The 24,573-nt window shown below is 47.2% G+C and overlaps 1 protein-coding gene across 2 annotated transcripts in view; it reads right to left on the bottom strand.

Annotated features, from left to right (window-relative positions):
* Positions 1–24,573, bottom strand: part of LOC135459918 (sodium- and chloride-dependent betaine transporter-like) — a 37,541-nt gene that overhangs the window by 10,971 nt on the left and 1,997 nt on the right. For both annotated transcript variants that reach the window (XM_064736391.1, XM_064736401.1), the window contains exons 2-12: positions 18,683–18,879; positions 14,977–15,111; positions 13,496–13,636; positions 12,188–12,275; positions 10,511–10,643; positions 7,521–7,655; positions 5,964–6,067; positions 4,421–4,545; positions 4,096–4,208; positions 3,270–3,407; positions 1,879–1,981 (exon numbers count right to left, since the gene is read on the bottom strand). In XM_064736391.1, the coding sequence (XP_064592461.1) occupies positions 1,879–1,981; positions 3,270–3,407; positions 4,096–4,208; positions 4,421–4,545; positions 5,964–6,067; positions 7,521–7,655; positions 10,511–10,643; positions 12,188–12,275; positions 13,496–13,636; positions 14,977–15,111; positions 18,683–18,875 (1,408 nt within the window). In that variant the 5' untranslated portion in view covers positions 18,876–18,879. The remainder of the gene's footprint in view (positions 1–1,878; positions 1,982–3,269; positions 3,408–4,095; positions 4,209–4,420; positions 4,546–5,963; positions 6,068–7,520; positions 7,656–10,510; positions 10,644–12,187; positions 12,276–13,495; positions 13,637–14,976; positions 15,112–18,682; positions 18,880–24,573) is intronic.

The raw sequence follows: 24,573 nt of genomic DNA, 5'->3' as shown, positions 1-24,573 counted from the left end.
AAATCAGACTGTAGGAAGTGCCAAAAATGAACCCATGGTGGTGAGGAAAAGGGCCATTTCTCTGTCCCTAACTACTCCATCTCCCTTTGAAGCTGCTGGGGCAGCATCACCTCTTCTGCTACTCATTGCCTGCCATTTCTCCTCCCCATGGGTCATCAGAAAAGGCATGTGGCCTGTGTGACTGTAAAAATGGCATTAAACATCAAAGCATAATTCAGTTTAATGAATTAACCTAAAATGGTGATCCCCATCCTGTCACAGATGCATGGGGATCTCCACGTCCCTTTAAATCCCAAAAGGATTGGGCAGAAGGTGACTCAGAATTAAAATCTGGCCAGGGTCTGTTACTGCAAGCTTCCCTTGAAGGACATCTTTCTAAAATAAATCTTTCTTACACATCTGCTTCTCTTGCATTCTCTGGAGCCCAAGACCAAACATCTGGACTGGTTATGCTTTCAGTAAGAGAGGAGTTTATCCAAAACAGCAATTGGCTCCTGCTATGCATAAAGCATTTGGAGAAACTAGTAAGCCCTTCATCAGCAGCTGCACTACAGCCAATGCAACCTCTATAAAAGCATAAGCACCAAAAGGAGCACACAGGGACTGACTGCACAAAAGGCAAAGGTGAGACCAAATGGAATTGGCAGGTGGGAGAATCAGAACAAGGAGAAGAGACTGACTCCTCACACAACACCTGAGAAAGCCATGGAACTCCTTGCTGCAGTATTTTGTGGATGATAAATGGTTAGCCAAATCAACTGGAAAAAATATCAGAAAATAAATAAATAGACTTCACTGCTGGCACTGGAAATTCTTGGGCAACAAGCTGAGTATTGCATCTGGTTCTAGGAACCCCAGAAGAAGAAAGGCATGTAGCTATGGGTCCAGAGAAGGACCATGAAAACTAAGAGAGGACTGAAGCACCTTTCCTGTGAAGACAGACTGAGACAATTTGGGCTGTCCAGCCTGGAAAAAAAGAAAACTTCAGGAAGACCTTGTTGCAGCTTTTTAATGTATAAAGGGGCCTTAGAGTGACATGACAAGGGCTAGCAGTTATAAATTGAAAGAAGGGAGGTTTACAATGGATACAAGGCAGAAATTTTTGACTCTGAAGCAGTGGAACTGGTTGCCCAGAGGGGCTGTAAATACACTATCATTGCAAATGTTCAAGGCCAGGTTGGACAGGGCTTTGAGCAACCTGGTCAAGTGGAAAGTGGCCAAGAGGGTGGACTAGATGACCTTTAAAGGTTTCTTCCAAAGGAACCAAAGCCTCTGTGATCAGGAAGAGATCTCCCATAGGATATGAGAAGAGACTTTTCTTACTGCACAGATTAACAAGCAGTTGGTTTCCTCCTGATACTTCCTAAGCTCAGTTTTATCCTGCTCCTGAGTAGTTTAGTTACAAACTTCACTGAGAGCCAAAGCAATCCCTCCTATTTATTTTCAGAGTGCTCTCACAGCCTAGGTAGGTAGGAAGTAGGAATCATGGCAGAAGTAGCACATAGCAAGTTTGCATCCTGGAATTTTGTGTTAAATTAACTGGCAGGACTACACTAAATGCACAATGGTAAGCAGACAGGGACAGACACCAAAGAACAGCAGTCATTCCTCTATATCTGATTTTCTAATTCAAAGGGCAGATGGGAAAAACAGCAAGGTAGTTCAATATGAGGCACCTACAGAGAAGGAACAAACATTCCTAAACTAAATGTGGAGCAATTAAGAAATGTTGCAAGGAAACACAGTGAAAACCACACAAGAAAGAACATAATTACAGCACTTCTTTGCCTCCTGAGGATCTTTTCTATCGACTCTCACTTCTCAACCCCCCATTCTTGCCTTGATAAAGAAAAAGACAGGTTTTTGTCCTCCACTTACCATACACCCATCCTATGCAGATGACTTCAAAAATAGCCAGGAAGAGCAGGGATATGCCACTGGCAGCATAGAAGTCAAAGAGCTGGAAGATGTACATGCCACCCTGTTGAAGAGGTAGAGAAAACAGAGCCATTGCAAGCCTTGTTCTGTGTCAGGGAAAATGAGTGGGACAAGCAAAAGAAGAGGAGCAGAAACACTCAACCTAGAGCAGGTGGGAGAAGAGCCTTCTCTTGGGGCTGCCCTCACTCTGTTCCAAATGCACAGTCAAGCCTGGTGGCAGGAGAGTTTTTCATGCCCATTTTATGATACTGCTGGGCTAGGCTGGTTTCTATGTGCATAAGAGCAGGAGCTGGTTTGTTTGGTTGCTTTAAAACAGTTAGGAAGTTCCCAGAATCATTTTTTGAAATACCATGTAGCAGTGCAGAACTTTGCACCCACAAAATTGAGATCTTGAGCAAGAACATTCAAGATACTTTATTTTACCTTCATCCAACCTTACATACTGCACAAGTTCCAAGCTCTGCAATGGCAGAGGCACGTGGCTTTTTTGTTGCTTCTGACTTTGAGCTGAGCCCTGCAGAGCTGCCATTAGCTACATGTACAGGCCCATGGATGATTTTCATGTGATTTCTCCTAGACAGAGCCTCTCCACATCAAGAAGATCCTTTCAGATAATGCTGAAGGGCTCTAGACACAGTGTCACTCAAATTGACAGGTAGGTGTTGCCTTCAGCAGGTCCTTAGCCAGGATCCAGCTGGAGCATCATTCATCTGTGCCTCAGGGGGTTAACAGGAATTAGCTGTCACTTCAGAGCTCATGCTAAGACCCTCACCCAAGCTTGTGGCACACACAGAGCACAGCACCATGCAGGAAGAGGTGCAGCTGTTAGCTGCAGAGCAGTGCAAACACCTTGTGCATGGCACCACACCAGCACAGCTCTGCTCCTGCTGGTCCTGGGATCAGAGCCTTCCCACGGGTTCCAGCAGGGTTATGGCACAGCCATTACCCCCAGGCTCCTCTCCTGCTGCTCTGCTTTGTGTGGAAAGCAGCCAGCAAATGATCACTGCCCTCAGAAGAGCTTGTTTTCAAACAGCTCGGCCTGTTTGAGCTCCCAGGTCTGGTATTTGCACAAAGCCTGTGTCAGGCAGCCTCTCTGGGCGGTGGGAGCAGCATCTCTGGAAGGCTCAGGGACACAGTGAGTGCACCAGTGTCACACAGGGTCAAAGCAGCACTGGCTGTGAGAGACACCAGCTAATGGATTAGAAATGAGAGACAATTAACAGCATTGAAGACAAGCTTGCTGTCTCTGCCCAGACCTCCAGAACTGTGTAGCAGGGGTTTGGTGCTCAGCTGTACAGCCCTTGCTCCTTGCTCCTGCACTCCTTGCTCACCTCAGTGACCAGCAATAAGCCCAGAAAGTAGCATATGACTGCAATGGCCAGGATCAGCAGCTCCCGACGCCCTCTCTTCCGAAACACTGCTGGGAACATGTCAATAATAGCTGTCACCATGCTTTCCACACAGACAAACTGCAGGAGAAAACAGGTCAGAGAAATCAGCATCTCTCCTTCCCCAAGCACGCACTTGCCCTCACTGTCCTTTTTCCTCCTACCTGCCAAATCCTTACTTTTTCATTTTTTTCTTTTAATCTGTCTTGCTTTCACCAAAGGCCAGCAGAAACAGAGGAAAAAGGCCTTGTTATCCAGGCACAAGGGCTAGGGTATAACAGAGCAAAACACCTGCCTGGTGGACATGCAGGACACCCTCTGCTCCCCTTGTGCCAGCAGCAGAGTTTCACACTGCACTCTGCAGGGCTTGTTCCTGGTGTAACAGGGACATGGGATGAAGACATGGGCCCACCAGTGAGGAGAAGAGGACACAGGGATTGCTCTGGTGGGATGCAGCTGGGAGAAAACAGCCCAATTCTCCATCCCAGACTGTCTGCTCTGTGCTCTGCCTCGCCCTGCAGGGTGCACAGTTTTGAAGGGATGTAGGTGGGGCATCCTCACATACACCCGGGGAGAAGATGCCAGCAGAAATGCCAGCCCACATAACCCCTGGCTCTGAGCTCCCACAGTGTGAAAGTGCTGCATACAGTGCAGAGAACCTATTTAAGGTACCAGCCAAGCACAGGCCCTCCTTAATCCTTTCCAATGACCATGGGGAATGCTCAGGGTGGGGACAGGCATGTTAGATGAGGAGGGGCGTTTGTTGTACCTGGCTGTCCAGTCCCAAGAAGAACAGCATGAGGAAGAAGAGGCAGGACCATAGCTGAGACACAGGCATCATTGTTACTGCTGTTGGATATGCTATGAAAGCCAGACCAGGACCTGCCAACAGACCACAGGATGACCATGTGTGCTCCTATTGCCATAGCTTCTTGACCACCCACAGCCAAAAAGCTGTGTTGAGGAGCACTGGTCCTGCAGACACCCATAGCAATAGAGGATGCAGAGAACATCCTGGGTTTCACCTCAGAAGAGCACCCTCCCCTTCAGGCCGTTTGTTTTCCTTTGGCTCTGAAGTCTCCCAAAAAACTTACCTGATTCAGCCACTTCTGAAATAGGCACGCCCTGCTCTTGAGCCATGAAGCCCAGCACAGAGAAAATGGCAAAGCCAGCAATAAAGCTGGTGGCACTGTTCATGGTGCACAGCAGGAGGCAGTCCCTGCGGGAAGGAGACCAGAGAGAAATGGGGGTTTCCTGCTTTAGGATCATGTCTGTGCTCAGTTTCCCTAGCTGGACAGCACTACCAAGAAACAGAAATGTTGTTCTGGAACCCCTCAGAGCAGAGCCAAGAGTTCAGGAGTAACACATGGCACAGTGGCAGAATGGGGCACAACCACACAGCACATAACAATAAAAAAAAAAAAACAACAAGAGTCCAGAGAATAGCAAAAACAACAGAGAAAATTAGGAAAACAGAAAATTTGAAGAGGAAAGAGGTTGCAAAAGGAAACACAGTCAAGAAAGAGGAGTATCTGAAAGCATGAGGACATACAGGTTCAGCAGGTCTAGTAGAATGAGGGTAAGAGGACAATAAAAATCCTCACAGACAAGGGCAGTGTCTATGCTGTCTTTATTAGCTATGCTCACATGGAGGCTGGGATGTGTTGTGCTACTTGTCCTGAAACTTCTGTGCTCTTGCCCCTTGTGAAAATTGGGCACCACTGTGAGCTGGCTGGGCTGGAAGCCCCACACCCCTGGATCCTGCCTGGGCAGCTGCCAGAGCTGACCCACAGCATCAGCTGCCATGGGGCAGGCACTGTGGACACAATTGGGACACCCAGAGGTAAGCTGCAGCACAAGAAACCTTAGGAACTAGCTGAAGGAGTCAGCACGGCACTTCATTAGTGCCTGAAATATTTTGGGAGAGCCAGGAGAAAGTATTAACTGCCCAACCAACAGCCATGGCAACACCTATCAGAGAACAGGAGAGATGATGTTGTCTCCCAAGCACAGTTCCATTTTACAATCTGTGCTGGGGCAATATGTGAAAACACAGCAAAGTCCCTGCTTCTCAGGGCTCTGTAGAGGGTGTCAAAAATGGTCCTGATTGCTCCACTGAGCTCCATGTCAGGCCATGGATACAATAGATCTGTAATCCAAGGGCAAGGAGAAGGCCAGACAGACTTGATTAACCCCCTTGGATAGGATCAAAAGGCCACTGGCAGTACATTACTCTGATGATAGTAAAGCACTGGAGACAGGAGGCCCCCATCATTTTGTACCACCTCCCCTGCCCAGCAAGTGATGGCAGAGCTGGCCATGTCACTCCTGCCCACTCACTCTGTCAAAATAGAGTGTGCTGTCTACACAGTGCCTGGAGACACTCTCCATTTCCATTCCTTCCCCTTCTCCAGCCTCTCATTTAGTGCAGGAGAACACAATTAAAGCCATTTTCTGCACTCCTCTCTTCCCTCAGCCATCCTCCATCCCTGTGCTGAGTCCTCTGCACTCTGAGCATCTCATTAGTCACAGCAGCACGACCCAAGGTCTCCTCCAGGGACAGAGCCTGCCTCTGATGCAGCTCTGTGCTATCTGAGAAAATTCCCAGAAGGAAATGAGGAGTGCAGCTCTTCCTACCTGTAGCAGTTGTTGGTGTATTTGTTGTAGCTGCCCAGAGCTGTCAGGCACCCCTCACAGATGGCGTAAGAGAAGAGGATTTGAGTGCCTGCATCCATCCACACCTGGAACAGAGAAGGTCAGTGGTCTCCAGACGGGGCAACAAAATTAACAAATGGCTGTGCCCTGTCAACAATAACTCCTCCAGTCATGGAGAACAAACCCTGTGAGACAGAAAGGGGATCTACAGTGAATGGAGAATCTGGAAAAACTGAGCTATAGAACTGGAAACCATTTAGGAAAAAGCTCTAGAGGAGACCATATTTTCACACCCCATTTAAGGTGACACCATTTCTCCACCCCACACCTCTGCATTCAAGGTAGAGATGGCATCCCTGATAGTATGGCTCCTTCTGAAGCTCTCACTACAGCTGTTTGTGGTCCCTACATGGCCCAGATGATTAATCTCCTTGCAGAGCCACGGGTGAGTCACCCCAAATGACAGTGTGATCAACAATCTGTGTACTCCCTCCCCTGCTCCCAGACCTAGTTTTCCACCTCTCTGAGGCCACAGTGCACAGTGAAGGGGCAGAAAATTGCTGAGATGAGAGATTGCAGGCCAGTGGGGTGTCACACCCAGGTTACCCTTTGCTCTGGCCTTCCATGGGAAAAGCTGAGTGGGATTTCTCAGCACTGCTCCAGCCTTCTCCTCCCTGGAGAGCTGAGCTGCAACTCTGCTCTCACACAGTCCCAGGGAAAGCCCTGAGCTGGGAGCTGTGGGCAGGCAGGTAAACAGCTCACCTTTCTGATGGTCTCCAGGCTCCCCAGTAATTCTCGTTTTCCTCTAAGCAGCCCCCAGCTGCAAACATCCAGGCAGCTGGAATTTCATGGCCTTCAAAGAATCCCATCCCAGGCGCTGCAGCCTAAGATCACCCTGATTTCCCACAGATAGGCATGTACACAGGAGTCCCTCAGGCACGGACACACATCCCATGTGAACTAAAGCTCTACCTTCTGCCTCAGCTCAGCAGCAGGATCTCACTAAGGATTTCCATGAGCTCCAGGGACTGGTGGAAGTGATTGACCCTTTGGCCAGCCCCTGCCCTAGGCAGGTGGGACCAGCCCCCAGGAGCAGTGAAGGGAACCCAGCTGGTCACAGCCCATGTTACATGCATGCCTTTGGTCTTTTCTGCAAGCACAGGACCTCTCATGTCCTGGGAGGGTCCTGATGGAGCCAAAGTGCTAACCAGGCCAGAAAAAAAATTAAAAGTGATAGATTATATAACCCCTCCCTTAATTATCTGCATTTAACAGCCAGAAAAACTGTTACATGCTAAATATTTTATATACTCCTTTGGTTTTGCTGAGCCCATGAGTGGAAATGACCTAGCATGCCCACATGCTGCAGACCACAAGCAAAAAGGATGTGCTGTGTAAGGGAACCAGACCCCTCTCAGAAGTTTTAAGGATCCTGGTTGCCTGACTTCCTTTCATAGATGACAGCTAGATGCTCAGCTCCAGAGGCCAGGGCACTGAGAACATTCTTGTGGCCAGCATTTGCCTGACACCAGCCCTCACCTGTGGGTCTGCCAGCTTGGACATGTCTGGCTTCAGGTAGAAGATGATGCCCTCAGCAGCCCCTGGCAGCATCACCCCTCGGACCAGCAGGATGAGGAGCATCACATATGGGAAGGTGGCAGTGAAGTAAACGACCTGCAGGGCAGGGAAACAAGAGGAGAGAGGGTCAGCAGGGAGGGGCAGCATCACTTCACCTCATCTGCAGGCCCCTGCCCCAGCAAACCTCCCCGACTCTGCTGCTGGCTGTGGCTGCTGCTGCTAACACAGAAGAGGGGTGGGAAAGAAAGTAATCAAGGTTACATCTCACTGGTGATTTAGTTAATCTGCATTTTGTTCTTCATCCAAGACTCTGCCACTGGTTGCTCTGCTTTGTTTTCTCTTTCCAGCCAATATAATTTCCCTGCTGTGCAGCTGTTCCCTTCATCTTTTGAAAGCTGCAGAAGAAACCCAGATCTCTTCCCATCACTGAGCTTTAATGAGTTATTAAAATGGTCCTATGCACAGCAAGAGCTTTCCAAATTAAATACCAACTTTTGCTGGCCAATTTGAGACACCTATGAGGCATTTTTCATTTCCAGAAGGGCTCATGCGTCACTCTCATCCCTTTAATGCCTTTGAGCTCACAGGTAAAAAATGGGGGCAACTCAAAGCCTTTAAAGAAAATGTAGAACATTATTTTTATAATACCTATTTTTACTTCTTTTTGTGTGTGATAGAAATAAATATTACAGTAGAATTAATCATCTCTAAACCATTTCTCTAATATAACATATTCTTTTTTCCTAGCTGCAAAATATTTGTGAGCAAGTTGCAACTTCCTAACATTTATTCATTACTAAAATTCATCCAAGCAGTGTGAAGGCTTGTTTACTCCATGGATTCATAGTGATAGGCCTGAAATTACATTTTTTTGTGCTTAGTGATAATTGGTCAAATAAGTCACACTACATGGTACTTTTGCTGTTCCCTGATTGAATGAGAATGACACTCCTTTGGGCACAAGTATTAAAATCTACCTTCAGAAATCAGTTTTAAAAAAACATTTATGCATAAGGAAGAGAAACATGGTGGGGGGGGGGAAGGCTTTTAAAAGAAAATGAGTCTTTATGGAGTTATTTGAAATTATTGTCCTGAGGTCACTATGGTTTCTTTAAATTTGGGTTCCTTAAATCACAGAAGCAGAAACATAAGGATGTGGCAGGATTATGTGATTAGAGCAGCCTCTCAGGCAAACACAACCTCCTGTTTAATCTGGAGCTGTTGTACAGCTCCAAAGTTATGCACCTGCTCAGAATTCTTGGGTCTTTCCTAATGCTTGTCTTAGTATATTGTCAGCAAAGAAAAAGAGGGAGGCAGTTGAATTTTTTGACAGTGCCCCTGTAATACTCAAAATTACAGCCTGCAGAGAAGACAACTGGCCTGTTTGACCTTTAGTATATTTGGGAGCAGAAAACTCTTCTCTTATTGTTGCACCATGTCCATAACACCTGGCTGGTAAACAGCCAATAGCCTTGCACCCTAAAAATTGTGATGGAAAAATCATCTGTAGTCTAAGGAAGACCATTATATTTACTATATGTAGTCACTGTTTTCTCTCACTTTCTGGTCTGGTTTTGCCAAACCAAGTCAGCTAAACCAGCCTGACTGAAATACTCTAGCTTTCTCCTTGTGCAGGTAAGTTATGCACACTGGGGAAGCAGTGTGCACAAGGAGAAAAATGCAAAGAAAAAACTCAGTGGAGAAGGCTGAGAGCTAAAGAGAACCTTGAGTCACTTCATTATTCTTCCATGCAGATCACACAACCTCTCAGACCCAATGTCTTGTCAAGATGGCACTGTGGTATTCAAATTAGGGGGCATCAGAGATTCAGGGTTTAAAATGCCATCATTTCTCATCCATCCCCTCTTCCCCATAAAGGTGGAGTCTGGATCTCCTTCCTTCAGAAATGGTGGACAAGTCTGCATCAGCAAGAACCAGTCATCAGCAAAATCTGGGAAAAATCTAGTCAGGGGAGGAAGCTGCTATGTCATTCTGCTGCAATGGGTGCCCAGTGCAGTTTTAAGTTAGCAGATAGGATTTAACACTGAAACACAGGTGTCAGGTGTGAAAGGGAACATTTGTGAAGAGTAGACAGTGATTTGAAGGAAGAAATCTGTTGCAGAAATTGGTTCCCTCCCTTTGCTATTGGGACACCCTGGACACCCACAAGACCAATTATTAACCATCAATCATCATTAATGATCCACCCATCTCATGGCAGCTCCAAGAAAGAGGTCCTGAGCAAATCAAGGCCATGGCAGTGTCACTAATACCCAGCCCAAGGCATCAAACACTCATTCACTCCAAAAGGAATACCAGTCCATCTGCTCTGTAGGATAAACATCAGGGGAAAGCATTGGCTTCAGCCTCATTAGCAAAATGCAGAAAGTGAAGAACTGACCCAAAACGTGCATATTTAGAAAGAGCACAAAAGAGAGAATAAGGACATTTCTCCCTCCCCAAGTGTTTTCCAGGATAAAGAAGTAGGAGAGATTCATTATCTATTCTCGGAGCTGGTTACAGGCAGCAGCTTGTCTGTTTGCTCAAGTGTTTAATAATTGCCAGGGATGGGAAGCCTGCCACTGCAGAGGATCTTGTTGAAAGCACCCTCAAGCCACAGCAGGACAACACATTGGTGAGTGCATGATTCCCAAGGGCACTTGGGGAGAATCCATCAGCCACTGTGGGTATTTGCAAGTGAAAATGTGCCTCAAAACTGCCCTCAGTTCCCAATGCTTTCCCCATTCTCCCCTCCCTGATGGACCTACTAATTTATTCTTCCTCTTAGGTTTCAAACACAACTGGTGTACATCAGTTTAGCCTCAACAGGTTTTCAACTTCGGTGCTCTGTCTTCTGCCTCTACTTTGTGAAGAAGGAAAAGAGATTGGGGAAGATATAGAAGATGGACAGAAGGAGGCTTATGGACTGGGAGGATAATCCCCATTCCTACTTTGCCTGTGGATTTGACCCCTTTCCAGATGCAGAAGTAGCAGATGATCCAGGCCAGCAGGAGACACAGAGCCAGCTCCCAGCGCACAGTGCCCAGTTTGTGAATCCCATCCGTGAGCCTCAGCACGCGCTTCCTGCCGGCATCCAGGGACAGGGAGAGAAGCATTAGCACTTCACACCCCACTCAGGGTCCCACACACACCTCTCCCATATTACCCCATCCAAAGACTCAACAGCCTGTCTACAACACATCTGCCCAGGCCTCCCAGCCATGCAAATCATCCCAGCTCTGCTCCACCATGTCCTGTGGCTGACCCAAACCCTCCCACTCTCCAGACCCATGGTGCCATGCCCATCAGACCCCCACTACACAAAATCAACACCTGTTTCCTATTTCTCCCTGAGCCTGGCAGCTCCCCAGCAGAGACAACTTAATTCAAAGCAGGCCACCAAACCACTATCAGCCCATGGCCACCATTCTTCCTCCCCTATGCTACAGGCACTCCATATGTAAGCATAAATTATCTTTAAGATTGCAATGCCCTTCCCTCAGCCTCCTTCCTTGGAGATTCACCATCAAGAAGGCAGGCAACACAAGAGCTCACCATTGCAACTCCTGCAGTTCCCAGCAGCCTAAGCCCAAACTTATAACTCCTCTGCACATTCTGCTCAAAACCACTTCCCTCAGTGTCACCTTGCTCTCTCTACACAAAACCCAAACAACTGTTTCAACCTCAGCTCTCACTAAATAGTATGTGCAAGGAGCAGGGCAGGAGAAGGGAGCCAGCACTGTGCAGACTCTTTTTGCAACCATGGGCACATATCCTCTTCTATGTGCCCTGTGGTGGCTGCAACAAAGGACAGTCAACCCTTTCAAATGTGCTTTAAGAGACAGAAACGGGGACAAAACCCAAACCCAACTGCTGAAGCGGAGTCCTTGACACCCCTCTTCTTTGTAAGACTTTCCTCTGTAGGCATGTGGAGTGGTAGGGTGGCACCAGCAGTCATTTCAACCTCTCCACACTGCACTGATGACCCTATCTGGGACATTGTGTGGCCTGCTATAAGACCCACTCACTTGGTATTTTAGTGCCTCCAGCCCCAAGTTCCTGAAAATTCTCCATCCTCCTCAAATTATTCTCTGGCATCTCATGCATGCATCTCAGATCCCTGGTCTCCAGGAATGATCCTGAGCAGCCTGATGGATCACTTCCCTTAGACAGCAAGCAGGACTGGGTCAAAAGAAGGCAAGAAGCAGTTTTCTCCCTTTTGTTTCACTGTGGAGAAGTTTCATCTACCATGGCCTCTCATGCTTGCCTGCCAACCTGCAACACCCAGCACATGCACTCCTGCTTGCAGCAAGCCCTCTCCTGCTCTTGGTGGCTCTCTCAGTGGCCACACTCACCCAGGCAGCCCAGTGCCAGAAAGGGGAGCACACCCTCAAGGTGCACACGAGCACCCCTGGGCAGGCACACGGTGAGCAGCCTTTGGGGTGTGCCCAGTCCTCACACCCCGGGCTCTGTGCCCATCTCCTTGGCAGCTCCTTGTGCTCCCCGTGTTGGATCTGGCACGTGGCACCTCACTTTGCTGCTACAGACACAGCCCCCAGCCCAGGGAGTCCTGCAGCTGCAGCCTTTGGGTGAGAGGGAGCCTGAACAGAGGGAAAGCAATCACATACTCCCAAAACTCAATCATTGAGGAGGTGGCGTTGGCTGGCAAGGTCCTGTTGTCCAGGCTGGATCTATTCAGAATGTCCACACAGAGATCTACCAAAAGAAAAGGAAGCTGATGAGGTGAGAAATTCTCTAGGGCTCCTCCAAGAGGGATGTTCCTTCTCCTCTGGACCCTAACCCTCACAGATCCTTCATCTTGTGCTATAGAGCATCTCATTAAATGTCTCATTAAACTCTGGCTCTCCCCAGGTAGGAATCCCAATCCAGCAGTCACCAGAAGGGCTTCAGGGAGAGAAGAGGGGAAGGAGAAAACAGTTCCCTGCCAAATTGAAAACAGATGACTGAAAAATACAGATTATCAAGGGATAGTGATTATGAGTAGTCTAGATAGAAAATCTCATTCTCTTTCCACACATGCTTGTCCACACCATTCCCTGACCACACATGCACACATCACCTTCATGTTCTCCTTTGCCATCCCCAACCATTACAAAGCATGAAATAACTAAAAACAGAGGAGATGCCACACATCCAATGCACCTCATCTTGCATTTTGCCAGCAAAAGACAACCCAATGGAAAACCAAGGAAACCCAGCTGTTGCTGGGAAACTTCTCCCTGTTAAGAGAACATTTGTGGCTTTGCTTGCAAACAAATCCATTCTGGGGGAGCTGAAGGAATTGGATCATCTCCTTAAAAGGCTGGTTACTTCTGCTGGGATGAAAAGGCAGAGGGAGCTGTGAGTAAAAGGCCTACAGGGTAGAGAAATTTAACTAATTGCAGAAATTAATCATCTGACTCAAGAGAAAAAGGGAGGGAACCAAGCTGCTGCCAAGCAAAACCTGCTCAACATGTTAAAAAATTCCTGACAAGGACATTCATGAGAATTACCTCACATCCACCCCATCTTCCCAGGCTCAGCACAAGCAACTTGAGTAAAGTCAAAGCCAGGTCTTCTCTGCAGGGCAGAGTAAAGTGAAAAGCTGAGTGCACAGAGGAAACTGTTCAGGCACCGGCAGTGGCAGCAACTGTCCCAGTAACTCCACAGGAATGGGGCAGAGTAAGGGAACTGTAAGATAAACTGTTGCACCAGAGATAATAAAAAGAGCCTGCCACATGATGAGTGCCCTAGATTGGCTTGCAAACTCTACCATCCACCTCTCCTGCTTGCCAGAAAATGCCTATTTTTTGGTGGCATCACATGCCAGCTCATGAGAGCTTCTTATCCAAAAAAAACCCCAAATATTTTCAACAAAACCTAAATAACTTCTGGGAATTGGAAAGAAGCTAGAAACTGCCCAAGAAAAGGTGTACCTGAGTTCCAGGGGTTATTGCAGCTGGCCCATGGTAGCACTGAAGAGAAGGAGCTGAACAGGTAGAAGAGTGCCCAGGACAAGATGACAATGTAGTAGATATTCAGATATCCCACAATGACTTGGGTGGCATATCCAATTCCTGTGGAGAAAAGCAAAGGAGGTGAGGATGGGACTGGCAACCAACTCCCAACACATGAGGCTTAACACCAAACAAAGACACTGGTCATGCTGTGGTTAGAGGGATGTAACACCAACAACATGGCTCTCCAGAAAATAGTGCAAAACCTGCCTAAGGGAAAGAGGAAGGATTTTGTGACTGGGCACACAGACAGGAAACATTGCTGGTAACTCTAGACAGGTCTGTGGTGAAACAGCCAGAAAACCTTATGCTGATTTGGAAAAAAATTTCTGATGGCTACTATGCCACAGCATCATAGTGCCTCCTCTTCAGAAAAATACAGCTCTAGCCTTTGAAGAAAAGAAATGCAGCCAAGTCTCTTACTTTTGGAAAGTGTCAGGCAAAAAAGTCTTACAGCTGATATTCACCATGCTCAGTTTTGGTCCTGGGTCCTGCTTGTGCCCATTGCTCACTGAGACCTCAGAACAGTAATCAGAGCAGAAAGGCCCAATTCATTTATTTAAAACTGGTTGTCAGTGTCCTTTGAGATACCCCTGCTGGTCCAGCTCCAGGTGTGTGCCAGAGCACAGGGGTCTCCAGTGCAGGAGGTACCAGACTCCCCAGGGAGTTTCAAATAGCACTGCATGCCCATGCTCAACAAACTAACCAGGCTCCACTCTGCCTGAGCACAGCTTTCTCCATCTGCAAAACATGGTTAATAAGCTCTCCTCTGGAGAGAAGAATTGAGGAAATTATATCCATGAATATATTAATCCCATTAAACAACCTTCCCCCAGGCCCCAGAAGTCCTGGCTCTTATCCCTGTGGTTTAACCTCATCCCCATCCCATCTCTGGGCTGTCAGACCCAGTGCACACAGCCTGATTCCCCCAGTTTGAAGGATTCCAGCCTGCAAATGCTGCCACAGCAGCCCTGGGCACGGGAGTGGGCAGGGAAAGTAGAATAAACCAGACAGAGTTCCTCAATCTCTTCTCCCCTCACTATTTGTCCTGAACTACACACGGGTGTTTGTACATTGATACTTCCATCCTCCTCCTTCAAGCTGGCCATCCTGCTTCTCCTCTCTCCCAGGTTCTGAGCTCCTTAAAGCAGAGACTGTGCTTCAGGTGGAGCAGCACAGCCCCCAGGCAGCACCACACCCCCTCACTCACATCGAGAGGGGTCAGGGAACTGCCCCTGCACACACAGCAGGCAGCAGAGGGAATAACAAGGCTGGGAGAGAGAAGAAGGGAGGGAGAATAAAAGAGAAAGGGGAAAAAAAGAATAATAATATTTTAAAAAAAGGATCTGAGTCGCTGATTGTCAGAAAGTGTTGCCAGTAAATACTGTAACTTGACTGACCTTCAAAGAGGGGGCAGATCTTCCTCCAGGCCGTCACCCCTCCCTGGCTCGTGTACTGCCCCAGCGCCGTCTCCAGCAGGAACAGAGGGATCCCACAGGTGAAGAGGAAGATGAGGTAAGGGATGAGGAAGGCTCCTGCAGAGAGGGGTAAAATGCTGCCTCAGAAACCTCTTCAAAAGCCTTATCCTTAAAACCTCTTGCCAGATACCTGGGACCACAGCTGGAATCAGCTACATAAACATAAATATTTCAGTGAATTAAATGTGCAACCTCTGCTAAAGAAACAATCACCATAATTTCTCAGAAAAAATTACAAGGGTGGTCTATCTTGTGCTACTGCTGCACTTCTGCATTTGGCATAGGCCAAAACCTAGAGGGGTAAGGAGTAGCCAGGCAAGGAGCTAAAAAAAGATAGTGCTGAAGAAGTTCTCCCTGCTTCATGCTCCTGACCTCATTCCAGCTTTCAGCAGGAAGAGGATGAACAAAATAAGTCCTTGTTTCACATAACTACATTTGTTCTGCCTTTCATGAGAGTCACAGCAAAACTCCCACTTGCCCAGAGGATACAAACCTGGAGGCTGGTGACATTTCTTGGTAAGTAAAACGTTTGCCAGGATATAAATTTACTCGAGACATATTTCACGTCAAATTTGGAAAGCAGATTGCACCAGAAAAATGGAAATAGGGGAGGAATATCTTTCCGACATTTTCAAAATGAGGAAGTTTAACTTCTACCTTCAAAATCAATTTTTGCTAATATGTAGAGAAATGTCTAAAGAGAAATCAACCTGAAATCACCCTCAGATTAATGCTTGTCAGAATGGAAGAGGAAGGAGAAAAGAGCAAGGCTTTTTCCCAGAAACAATGACCAGCATAAACTAAGCATAAGAAAAGACAAACAAAAATAACCAAAAACTTTAATGCCCTGAAAAAATGGCTTAGTGCTTTGTTCAGCTGTCTGAAATTTTTTTGCACCTTTTCAGTTATGTTGTCAAACCAAGTACAAGTACATTCACTGCTCTGCTCAAAACTGCTCCTGAGATCTCATTTTCACAGCTGACCTTCCTTCTGACACCTCACTCTCTTTCTCCACATCCTTAGTGTGGATTTTCACACTTCTGCTCCCCTCCAAACAAGATAAGGGGACTGCCTTCCTCGCTGAAACAACTGTGGCTATCTTGCCTCTCCATACAATAAAATTTGGTCAGGAACACCTCTCTTGCCAGGGCCTGGAGAGCATCTCAGTTGCTTGTAACCAAGACTAGGGTGCCTTTCTCAGCCACTGTCCCCCTGGCCCTCTCCTCCCCTGCCAGCACAGGCATTCACACTGACATTCCTTCCAGTGACTGTGAGCAACCAGGAACACTTGCCCTTGTTTTTAAGCCAACAAAGTTACAATAACAAAGAACATCCACATTTCCCCTAAACACAGCTGTGTGTAGCTGCAGGAGACCTGGGGCCAGAGGGAATGAGGCTGATTCTCAGGGTCAGTCCAGGTTTACAGGGTAGGAAGTGAGAACTGCAGACCCTGAACTAGAGGCAGCTGCTGCTTTTGGTGCTGCAAGACATCTATGCCAAGTCTGCAAGACAGCTTTATTATCCTGCACACAGATGAGCCTTTCAGCAGACTCCAGACCCTCTCCTCTGATACAATTTGTCCCAGAGGTTGACCCATTTTGGTCTCTGAGCAATGATGATTTTCTTGCACCTCTATTGTCTTGTCTCTCTTAACTGTCCCACAGCAGTTACCAGCTGAAACTCCAGCTGTGATCCCCTCCTCAATTTGCTGCTCTACTGCAGGAGCCTCAGCCTTGAGTGGGGCCCTCAGAAACAGATCCTCTTTCTTTATGAGTCAATAATAAGTTCAGGATGCTGAGCAATTAGATCAAATGTGACAGTGCAGCAGTAGATAAGGTTGCAGTTGGTCTCTTTACAGAAATCTAGCACTATTTTTTCTATGGCATCTGTCTTCACAGCTGTAAAACCATTTCAGTACACCCGAAGGTGGAGAAAGGTGACAGGACAGCAGTCTCAAATTTGGGAGGTAAGGGTGGGACAGGGATGAAGCATTTATAGTTGGGAAATGCCTTTTTTTGCAATTTCAAGAACTTTTCCAATGATGAGAATGTCTTTGAGTGTCATGGAAATACATTGCCTTGCCCTGTATCAGTCTTCTGGTTCCCTAGAGCCCTGGAGAGAGAAAAGTACCTTCTCCAGCAGCAGCATACTTTCTGCAAGGGAGCTGTGAGGGAAGGACACTCCCATCCTAACCTTTCCCAAGCCTGGCCTCCTTGCCCTCTGAATCACAGCCTTAGCTATTCCAGAGCAGTCTAATTAAAAAGAAAAATGTTATTCAATAGATATTTAAAGTGAACAAAAGTAGCCTTTTCACTTACACTAATTAGCATACAAATTGCAAGGACTGCTGAACCGGGTACCACAGGCACAAACTATGCAAAGATATCATCTGAGCTCAGGGAGAAATTTTCCATGCAAAACCCATGACTCCTCTCTGAAAGCATCACTGCAGAATGGGCTGCTCAATCAGATGCACCTCCACTGTTTCCTAACCTGTGCCCATTTGACTTGCTCTGGGTGCCTCCCATCAAAATATTGGAGAAGGAAACTGGAGGATCTGCTAAAAATCATCCCAGGTTCTAGAAAAACTCAAATCCATTTTCTGTAACCATTTCTTACCCTGGCCCTCACTGGTTTTGAGGATGTATTTCCTTGTCTCTTGTTTAATTTGGATAAACTCCAGCAACAGCAGAGAGGACAAGAATTTGGAAGCCCTGGGGAAAATTACAGTGGAACCACTCACCTATTGGTGAAAGCTCCTGGCACCTTGGAAAAGAAAGGCCTCTGGGGCATGGTCTGCAGAGAAAGGAAGCTCAAAGAAGGGGGGTGGGGTGTGAAGCAAATCCCAGACCCGTTAATTCAGGGTGTTTTTAGAGAACAAGAACAAAAGAGAAGTTATTGCTGGATTTGACATGTAATTTGCTATTCCTCCTTTTCTTTTATAAAGTTAGATTTTTATTCACTGAGAAAAGTTAGTGACAGTCAATTATTCCCTTACGTTTCATTTTATTGTTATGAGAAATTTTAACTTTTAACCATGTAATGATCTTATTGCAGTGTTACTACAAGAGAAAAGGAGAGCCATGCAAAGAAACAAAAGGGAAGGTGAATGAACCTTTATTTGGGATGAATTTTCCTGAAAGTGGTTTGACTACTGTGAGAATTGCTCCAGGGGAAGAGGCAGAAATCTCCTCCTGGGGTGTATCAGGCCTTGGCTAGGACACCAGCACTGTCTAAGCCTTTCCTCCTCTGTAACAAGGGGTGGATTTGATGCCAGGAGTAGGAAAAGGGAATATGTAGGAGAAGGTTGATGTTGGCTTTCTGAACACTTACAGATATTTTCTAAAGACCAATAATTGCTTGAGATGCCCAACAGCCTTAAGTTGTTACTGGGGTTCAATTTTTCAGGAGTCCAGATTTGAGAATGCTGCTTTAAGGAAGAGTACCCACTGGGGAGCTGGATTCACCCCTGAGTTTTTATTCCTCCTCATTTTAGCAGGAACTAACTTGTTGAAGGAGTGAATAAGGGAATACCTTAGGGAGTACATAGGAGAATTGGGTGCAGGCATGTACATGTCTCTCACTATAGCTACAGACCTAGAACAACTCACGTGTGCTGTGCACTCACCACCACCGTTCTTGTAGCAGAGGTATGGGAACCTCCACACGTTACCCAGGCCAATGATCTCCCCAGCCACAGACAGCACAAACTCCATTTTGTTCTTCCACTGGCCTCTCTCTTCCATTTCCTCCACTCTTATCTCTTCAGGAGATGCGGTGGCCCCATTGCGTTCTCCTTCCTTGGATATGGCTCTTGTCATGGCTCTGTGGGACAGAAGAGAAGGAGAGCATGGGATGTAGGGAGCTGCTGCAGAACATGCTTGTGGGAAGAGGAGTGAGGGGACCAGACACCACAATAAGATGTGGTTCCAGTATCAATATGTAAATTTAGGCACATCTAACTGGTGGCATTACTGAGCAGAAGCTGGCCTTTCCAGAAGTGATTTGCTTTAGGAAGGGATACACATTCCCTTGTTGAGATTAGGAAAATAGACTGGAAACAAGTGTCTCCAAAGCAGCAGCATCTCTGCTTCCATTCCCACCAGCTGGGACTGCAAAGAAATCAGGGTTTTGCTCTCTTGTAGCAACTTGCTAATTCATTATGCTGGTGGTTCGGTAAGCTTTTTAATAGCACATCTCTCATTCCTTCTGTATCACCTAAAGGAACATCCCCATCTTCAGGGAGCAACAGAGACAGCAATCTGCATCACCCACAACACTCAACATTTCCACTGCCCCTGGATCTGCTGTGGACTATTTAAACTTGCTCTCTCCCTTGCCTCTGGAGGCAGCTCAGGCCAAGGATCTCTCCCATTCAGCAGCTCAGTGGTGAGCAGAACTTCATCACCTTTGATGCCATTTACCTTACAGGACCACCAAATCTTCTATTGACCAGGACTGCACCAGGACCATGATGTCAAACTATTCCCTCCCTCCTTCTGCCTGGTGTCTCGCCAGCCATGTCCCTCTGGACAAACACCAGGTATCAGCCATCTCATGGTGAGGAGGGACTACCAGGGAACCTGACCTAACTGCAAATAAGAGCAAGTGTAAACCCTGGTATCTAACTGTCCCAGCAGCCAAGGAATACTATTGCACTTGTTTGGGTGTAGTTTCCAATGAGGCAAGGAGGAAGCAGGAGCAGGAGCTGGTGGGCCATGCTCACACTTATCCACACAAGACAGCATCATTATCAGTGTCTCATTCAGTTCTGTAAAGGAAATAATTTCCTAAATGCTAACCCTCTGGATATATCAGGCCCTGGGGCAAAGAAAGATGCTTGTGTATGAAAAGACAACTTCTAATGAATGTTCACAGCAGAACAAGAAGTTCTTTGACACAGCCATGTTTCCTGCCTGTTATTCAAGTAATGAAAGGAAATCAGATCTCACAGTGTAACACACCAGTTGCTCTCTAAATGCCCTAGGCAACAACAGGCTTTGTTCCCCCATCTGCTCTCCTGAAGGGCCCATCCTATTTGCTTTGCTACCAGCAGCAGATTTCCATGGATGCTGAATGGAGAACTGAGTCTCATGCGAGACACCAACCAGTGTAAGAGGGGCTGCAACAAGATCGGGGGACATAAACCATAGAGGACAGCAGTCAAGGGCTGGTGAAGATCATCCTCCAGGCTTTTCAAAAACAAGGCAGAAAGATCTTGCTCCCTGTTAAATTTGAGAGGTTTTTAGAACTATTGCCAGTAAGAGCTCATATATGAGTAGTACAGCAGTAGGCACAACCAGTTTTGGTGCAAATGCAGATGCATGAGGGCACTGAGGAAGCAAGCTCTGTTTTATCTCCAGCCCTTGTCCTTTATGGTCCATATGCTGGAAAGCAACTATTTGCTGGTAAGGCTTGCACTGATCCAAACCACCAAGGGCTACAACACCTGTGGATCTACCTGAGAGTGGGAAGGTGAATCAGCCCTCTAACAGGCTCCTACAAACCTCTAACCCCACATTTAGAGAAGGTGGTGGAGCCCAGGAATCAAGGCACACACCCTAAATGCTGGCTTGCAGCTGCAGCTCTGCAGCTCCCCAGTCCCAGATTTTCCCCCTTCACTTTTCCCTTCTGCTGGGTTGGATTGGGAGATGGAATCACCAGGTCCTCCTGCCAGCCATTTCTCAGCTTCTGGAGCCCAGGCAGGGCCCGTCTCCCCAGTGCCTGCCTGCAGCAGGGCCTGCTAGCTGGCTAATCAGTTTATTCCAATGCTGCAGCACAGCCTCCTTGTCTCAGAGGAGCAGAGCTCCACGCACTGTCAAATGTGAGAGAAAAAGTAACACATACTTAATGAAACATGTTTGATCTGTCACGGTCCTTGGCACATTCCCATTTGCTGCAGTCCAGGGCACATTATCAAGTGCAGGATGTTTAAGTCTGGGTTTGTGAGGATGTCCCAGGAAGCTGGCAGGACAAGCCTAGCTAATTCTTTGGTTTTATTCTTTTAATGTAAGGTGGATCCAAGAGCCAAATATTATTTCTACTAATATTTGTGGTTTTATTTCATTTTGGCTAGAGTTGTTTCACACATAGGTGCAGAGGAAGGTCACAATCAGAGAATCACCTCCTCTCACCTAGCCCTGGGAAGGGAATGTATGAGTGCCAGCCACAGCCCCAACCCTGTCACCAGCCTCCAGCTCAGGGACACTTGGATCAGGACTTTTTATTTGTCTTCTGACTCCTGAATAGGCCAACATGAAGGATAGAATTTGGGATGCTGCAATGAGGAGGAACACAGCTGGGGGAAACACAGAGCAGCAGGGGAGACACAGCACTTGTGCCTTCATTTTCATATTTTAAGAAGGGGGAAAGCACCCTGGCTATGAAATCAAATCTTTTCAAGTGGGAACAGATGGTGGATTAAACTGGTGCCTAAAGTTCTGGCTCTTCATGGCATGAAATACAACTTCTCCTTTCCCAGACTAAGCCATGCACATTACACATCCCCACTACTTCCCTCTCTGCTTCGCCTACTGTTTCTATGAGAGAGCCTATTCATACACCTCCTGGCTCTTCTCCTAAACAATTAATCCTACTGTGCCCCTGCTCTATATGTTCTTAGGCCAGATGGGGACTCAAATAACTTCTTGTTTCCAGCTAGAAACAATTTGGTTCTCCCACAGCAGTCACAGCCACCTACTGGGTTACATCCTCCCCAACAGGCAAACATTTTCCTTTTTCTTTGGTTGCTCCCTCCTTAATACATGAGTTTGGAGTACAGACTGTGCCCCTCACTGCTCGCCTGTAATTTTTCTGCTCTTCCTTCACCAAAGTTAGGAGAAAAATCCTATGACTACTTAATTCCCAGACTCTTTTTTTCCTCTGCCACAAAGTTTTCCCGACTGCTAAAATGCCATCTTGATGCAACCCACAGAGTCAACCCTGCCCCTGGAGACTCTCCCCATCACCACCTTCCTTCCTCAGCTCCCTCTGACCCCACCTGTCTCTTCTAGAGGTGCTCTGCTGTATTTCCAGCTCTCAGCACTTGGAGGAGATGGGGTTTTTTTGCCCTTCACAGAAATGACCTGTGGTCTGTTATCTTCCCACAGACAGCAGTGAGCTCCCTCTATGCAGCTCCATAGGAAATGGTACAGTATTTGCTGCTGGGCTTGGTGAATGGAGATGGCCAAAATTTTTTTCCCCAAAAGATTTATGGCTGGGAAAACAAGAATACACCTGCATTCCTGCAGGACCTGGAAAGAGAGAAGGCAGCATGCAGGCATCCATAGACCCAGAGCAACAAGTTCCATTCCTGAACATTTGAATAAGGCAAAACAATCTCCCCCTGCTCACAAATTTTGGACTGTTTGTCCCACACCTACCACCATGGGATCCTTCAAGTATGGTCACAAAAATCAAGGAAAACCGAGGACATCTCTGAAGCACTGTGGTCACTCAGCAGTTGCCTATGATGTGCTGAACACACAACGCAGACATGCAGGAGAACAGCATTTTTTGGCTTTGTTTGGAAACAAGATGCCACTGAAGGGGAGAGGCAGTAATAAGAAAAAGAGGAGAAAGAAAGCATCATTTGAAGTGAAATACAGTGCTATCCTCAGCCTCTCTCAGGGCAAAAAACGGCTTTTTCAAAGTTCCTCAGGTGAGGCGAGGAACAAGAGCGAGACAAGATGAGAGAGAAGCCACCTAGAGTTTTTGCACCAGAGGAAGAAGCCAACAGCAATTCTCCCAAAGCTTTTATTTCTGCAAACTTACTGCCTGTTCCTGACTGCTGTCAGACAGGAGTTCCTACTGCTGGGAAGTTAACATCCTCCGTTTGACCTATTTTGCTGTTTTATCATAAGGCAAATGAGATGAGGACAGTCTCCAGAGGGAATAGTGAAACAGAGGGAACAGCAGACAGAAATGTCTCTAAAAAGCAGCTGATAACATTTATGAGAGGAATCACAGTGTTAAAGCTCCCTTGGACACTCGAAGGTACTGCCTGAACCGCAGAATCACAGGTGACAACGCAGACAGCTGCAGTGCATTTATATTTCTTGGTTTCATTTTGAAACAAGCAGCAACCAAGCACATAAACTGCAATTTAAGATGGGGAGGGAGGAATCAGAAAGCAAGACGACTGGGCTGTGTTACAAAAGGAGGAGCAGGAGGACACATAAAATTCTCGGGTTGCGCAACCGGAGCCAGCAGTTAGTCAGCAGCTGAAAGCCTGCGCTGCATTCTGATGGCAGGGGGCGGGGGCGGAGGTGGGAGCAGAGACAGAAAATCAGGGCTCAGCACGGAGCAGCAGCGCCGAGGTGCAGCTTAAGGAGCCAGCCCGGGTCAATTAGTGCATGGGGGCTGCTACTGGAATCGGTCATCTCTGCAAGATGGACAAGAAAATATTAGCAGTGCTTTCCAGCCAATCTAAAAGCAGCTACATAAGCAGAGACAGCTGTTTCCAAATCAGAATGCTGCTGGAGAATGGCTCACTCCAGCTGCATAACAGAGAAAGGCAAGGAAAGATGTACAAAGAGAAAAACCGATCAACTCCAGGACAGCAGTTGAAATTAAAATGCCTTTCATTTCAAGCAATTGAAAGTTAGTTGGCTTCTTTACACTTTCTAATTAACTTCCAGGTTCTGTGGGCTGCAGGGTATTCTCAAAGCATCTGTTCAGCAACGTTCATGAGGCACAGGAGACTGTTCCAAGAATCAGATCCTACCTATGTTTTCTCCAGTGTGAAATAAGAGCAATGCTTGTGAGTTTGCTGCTTACTGACACCAGAAAGAGTGAGATAAGGAACTCTGTGAGTTCCTCATGAGTGAGTTCACTGATGCCAGGGACATCTGCAATACAAGGTGCAAGGATTATAGAGCATCACCCTTAAGGGCACACACCCCAGTGCAGGAGGGTGCCACATGGGTCCTGCTCTGACTTCTGCTACTGGATAGGAGATCCTCTGAAACTTCTAACAGTGGCTGGACTGTCTGAGGATCAGTGCAAATCTCTTGCTAAAAGCAAGGTAGGCTGCTGTTCCCAGGGCCAGATGTATCTCTGTTGGTGTCCATGGATCACCATCCCTGCTCTGGGCTACAGAGACACAGAGGTGGTTACTTTCTGTAGCCTAGGAAAAAACCAAGACTAACAGATGAAGCCCATAAATGGTGTCTAAATAGGACTAGAAACCAGCCTTTACACCAAACCAGACAATCTCAAGACCTCCACTCAGGCTATGTGCAGTGCAACACAGCAGGAGGGCCAGCCACAGCAGGATCCATTCTTCTTACAGAGCACCAGCAATATGTCTGGTACAGCCACAGATCCAGCCAGGCCCCAGAGGAGCCCCCAGAGCCACCTACCCCACGGCTGGAGCCATCAGACCAAAGTCCTGGGGCTGCACTGGGCTGGCTCAGAGGTCCTTGTGTGCAGCCAAAGCATGTGGCCAGCACAGCTCCTGTCACTGGCTGGAGAGCAGAGCAGGTGAATGGCACAGAGGGTGACAGCCACGCTTCTCCA

The sequence above is a fragment of the Zonotrichia leucophrys genome, chromosome 1A (genome assembly GCF_028769735.1).
Source record: "Zonotrichia leucophrys gambelii isolate GWCS_2022_RI chromosome 1A, RI_Zleu_2.0, whole genome shotgun sequence".
Taxonomy (NCBI): domain Eukaryota; kingdom Metazoa; phylum Chordata; class Aves; order Passeriformes; family Passerellidae; genus Zonotrichia; species Zonotrichia leucophrys.
The sequence above is the reverse complement of the archived record's forward strand: the minus strand, read 5'-3'. Positions and strand labels throughout refer to the sequence as shown.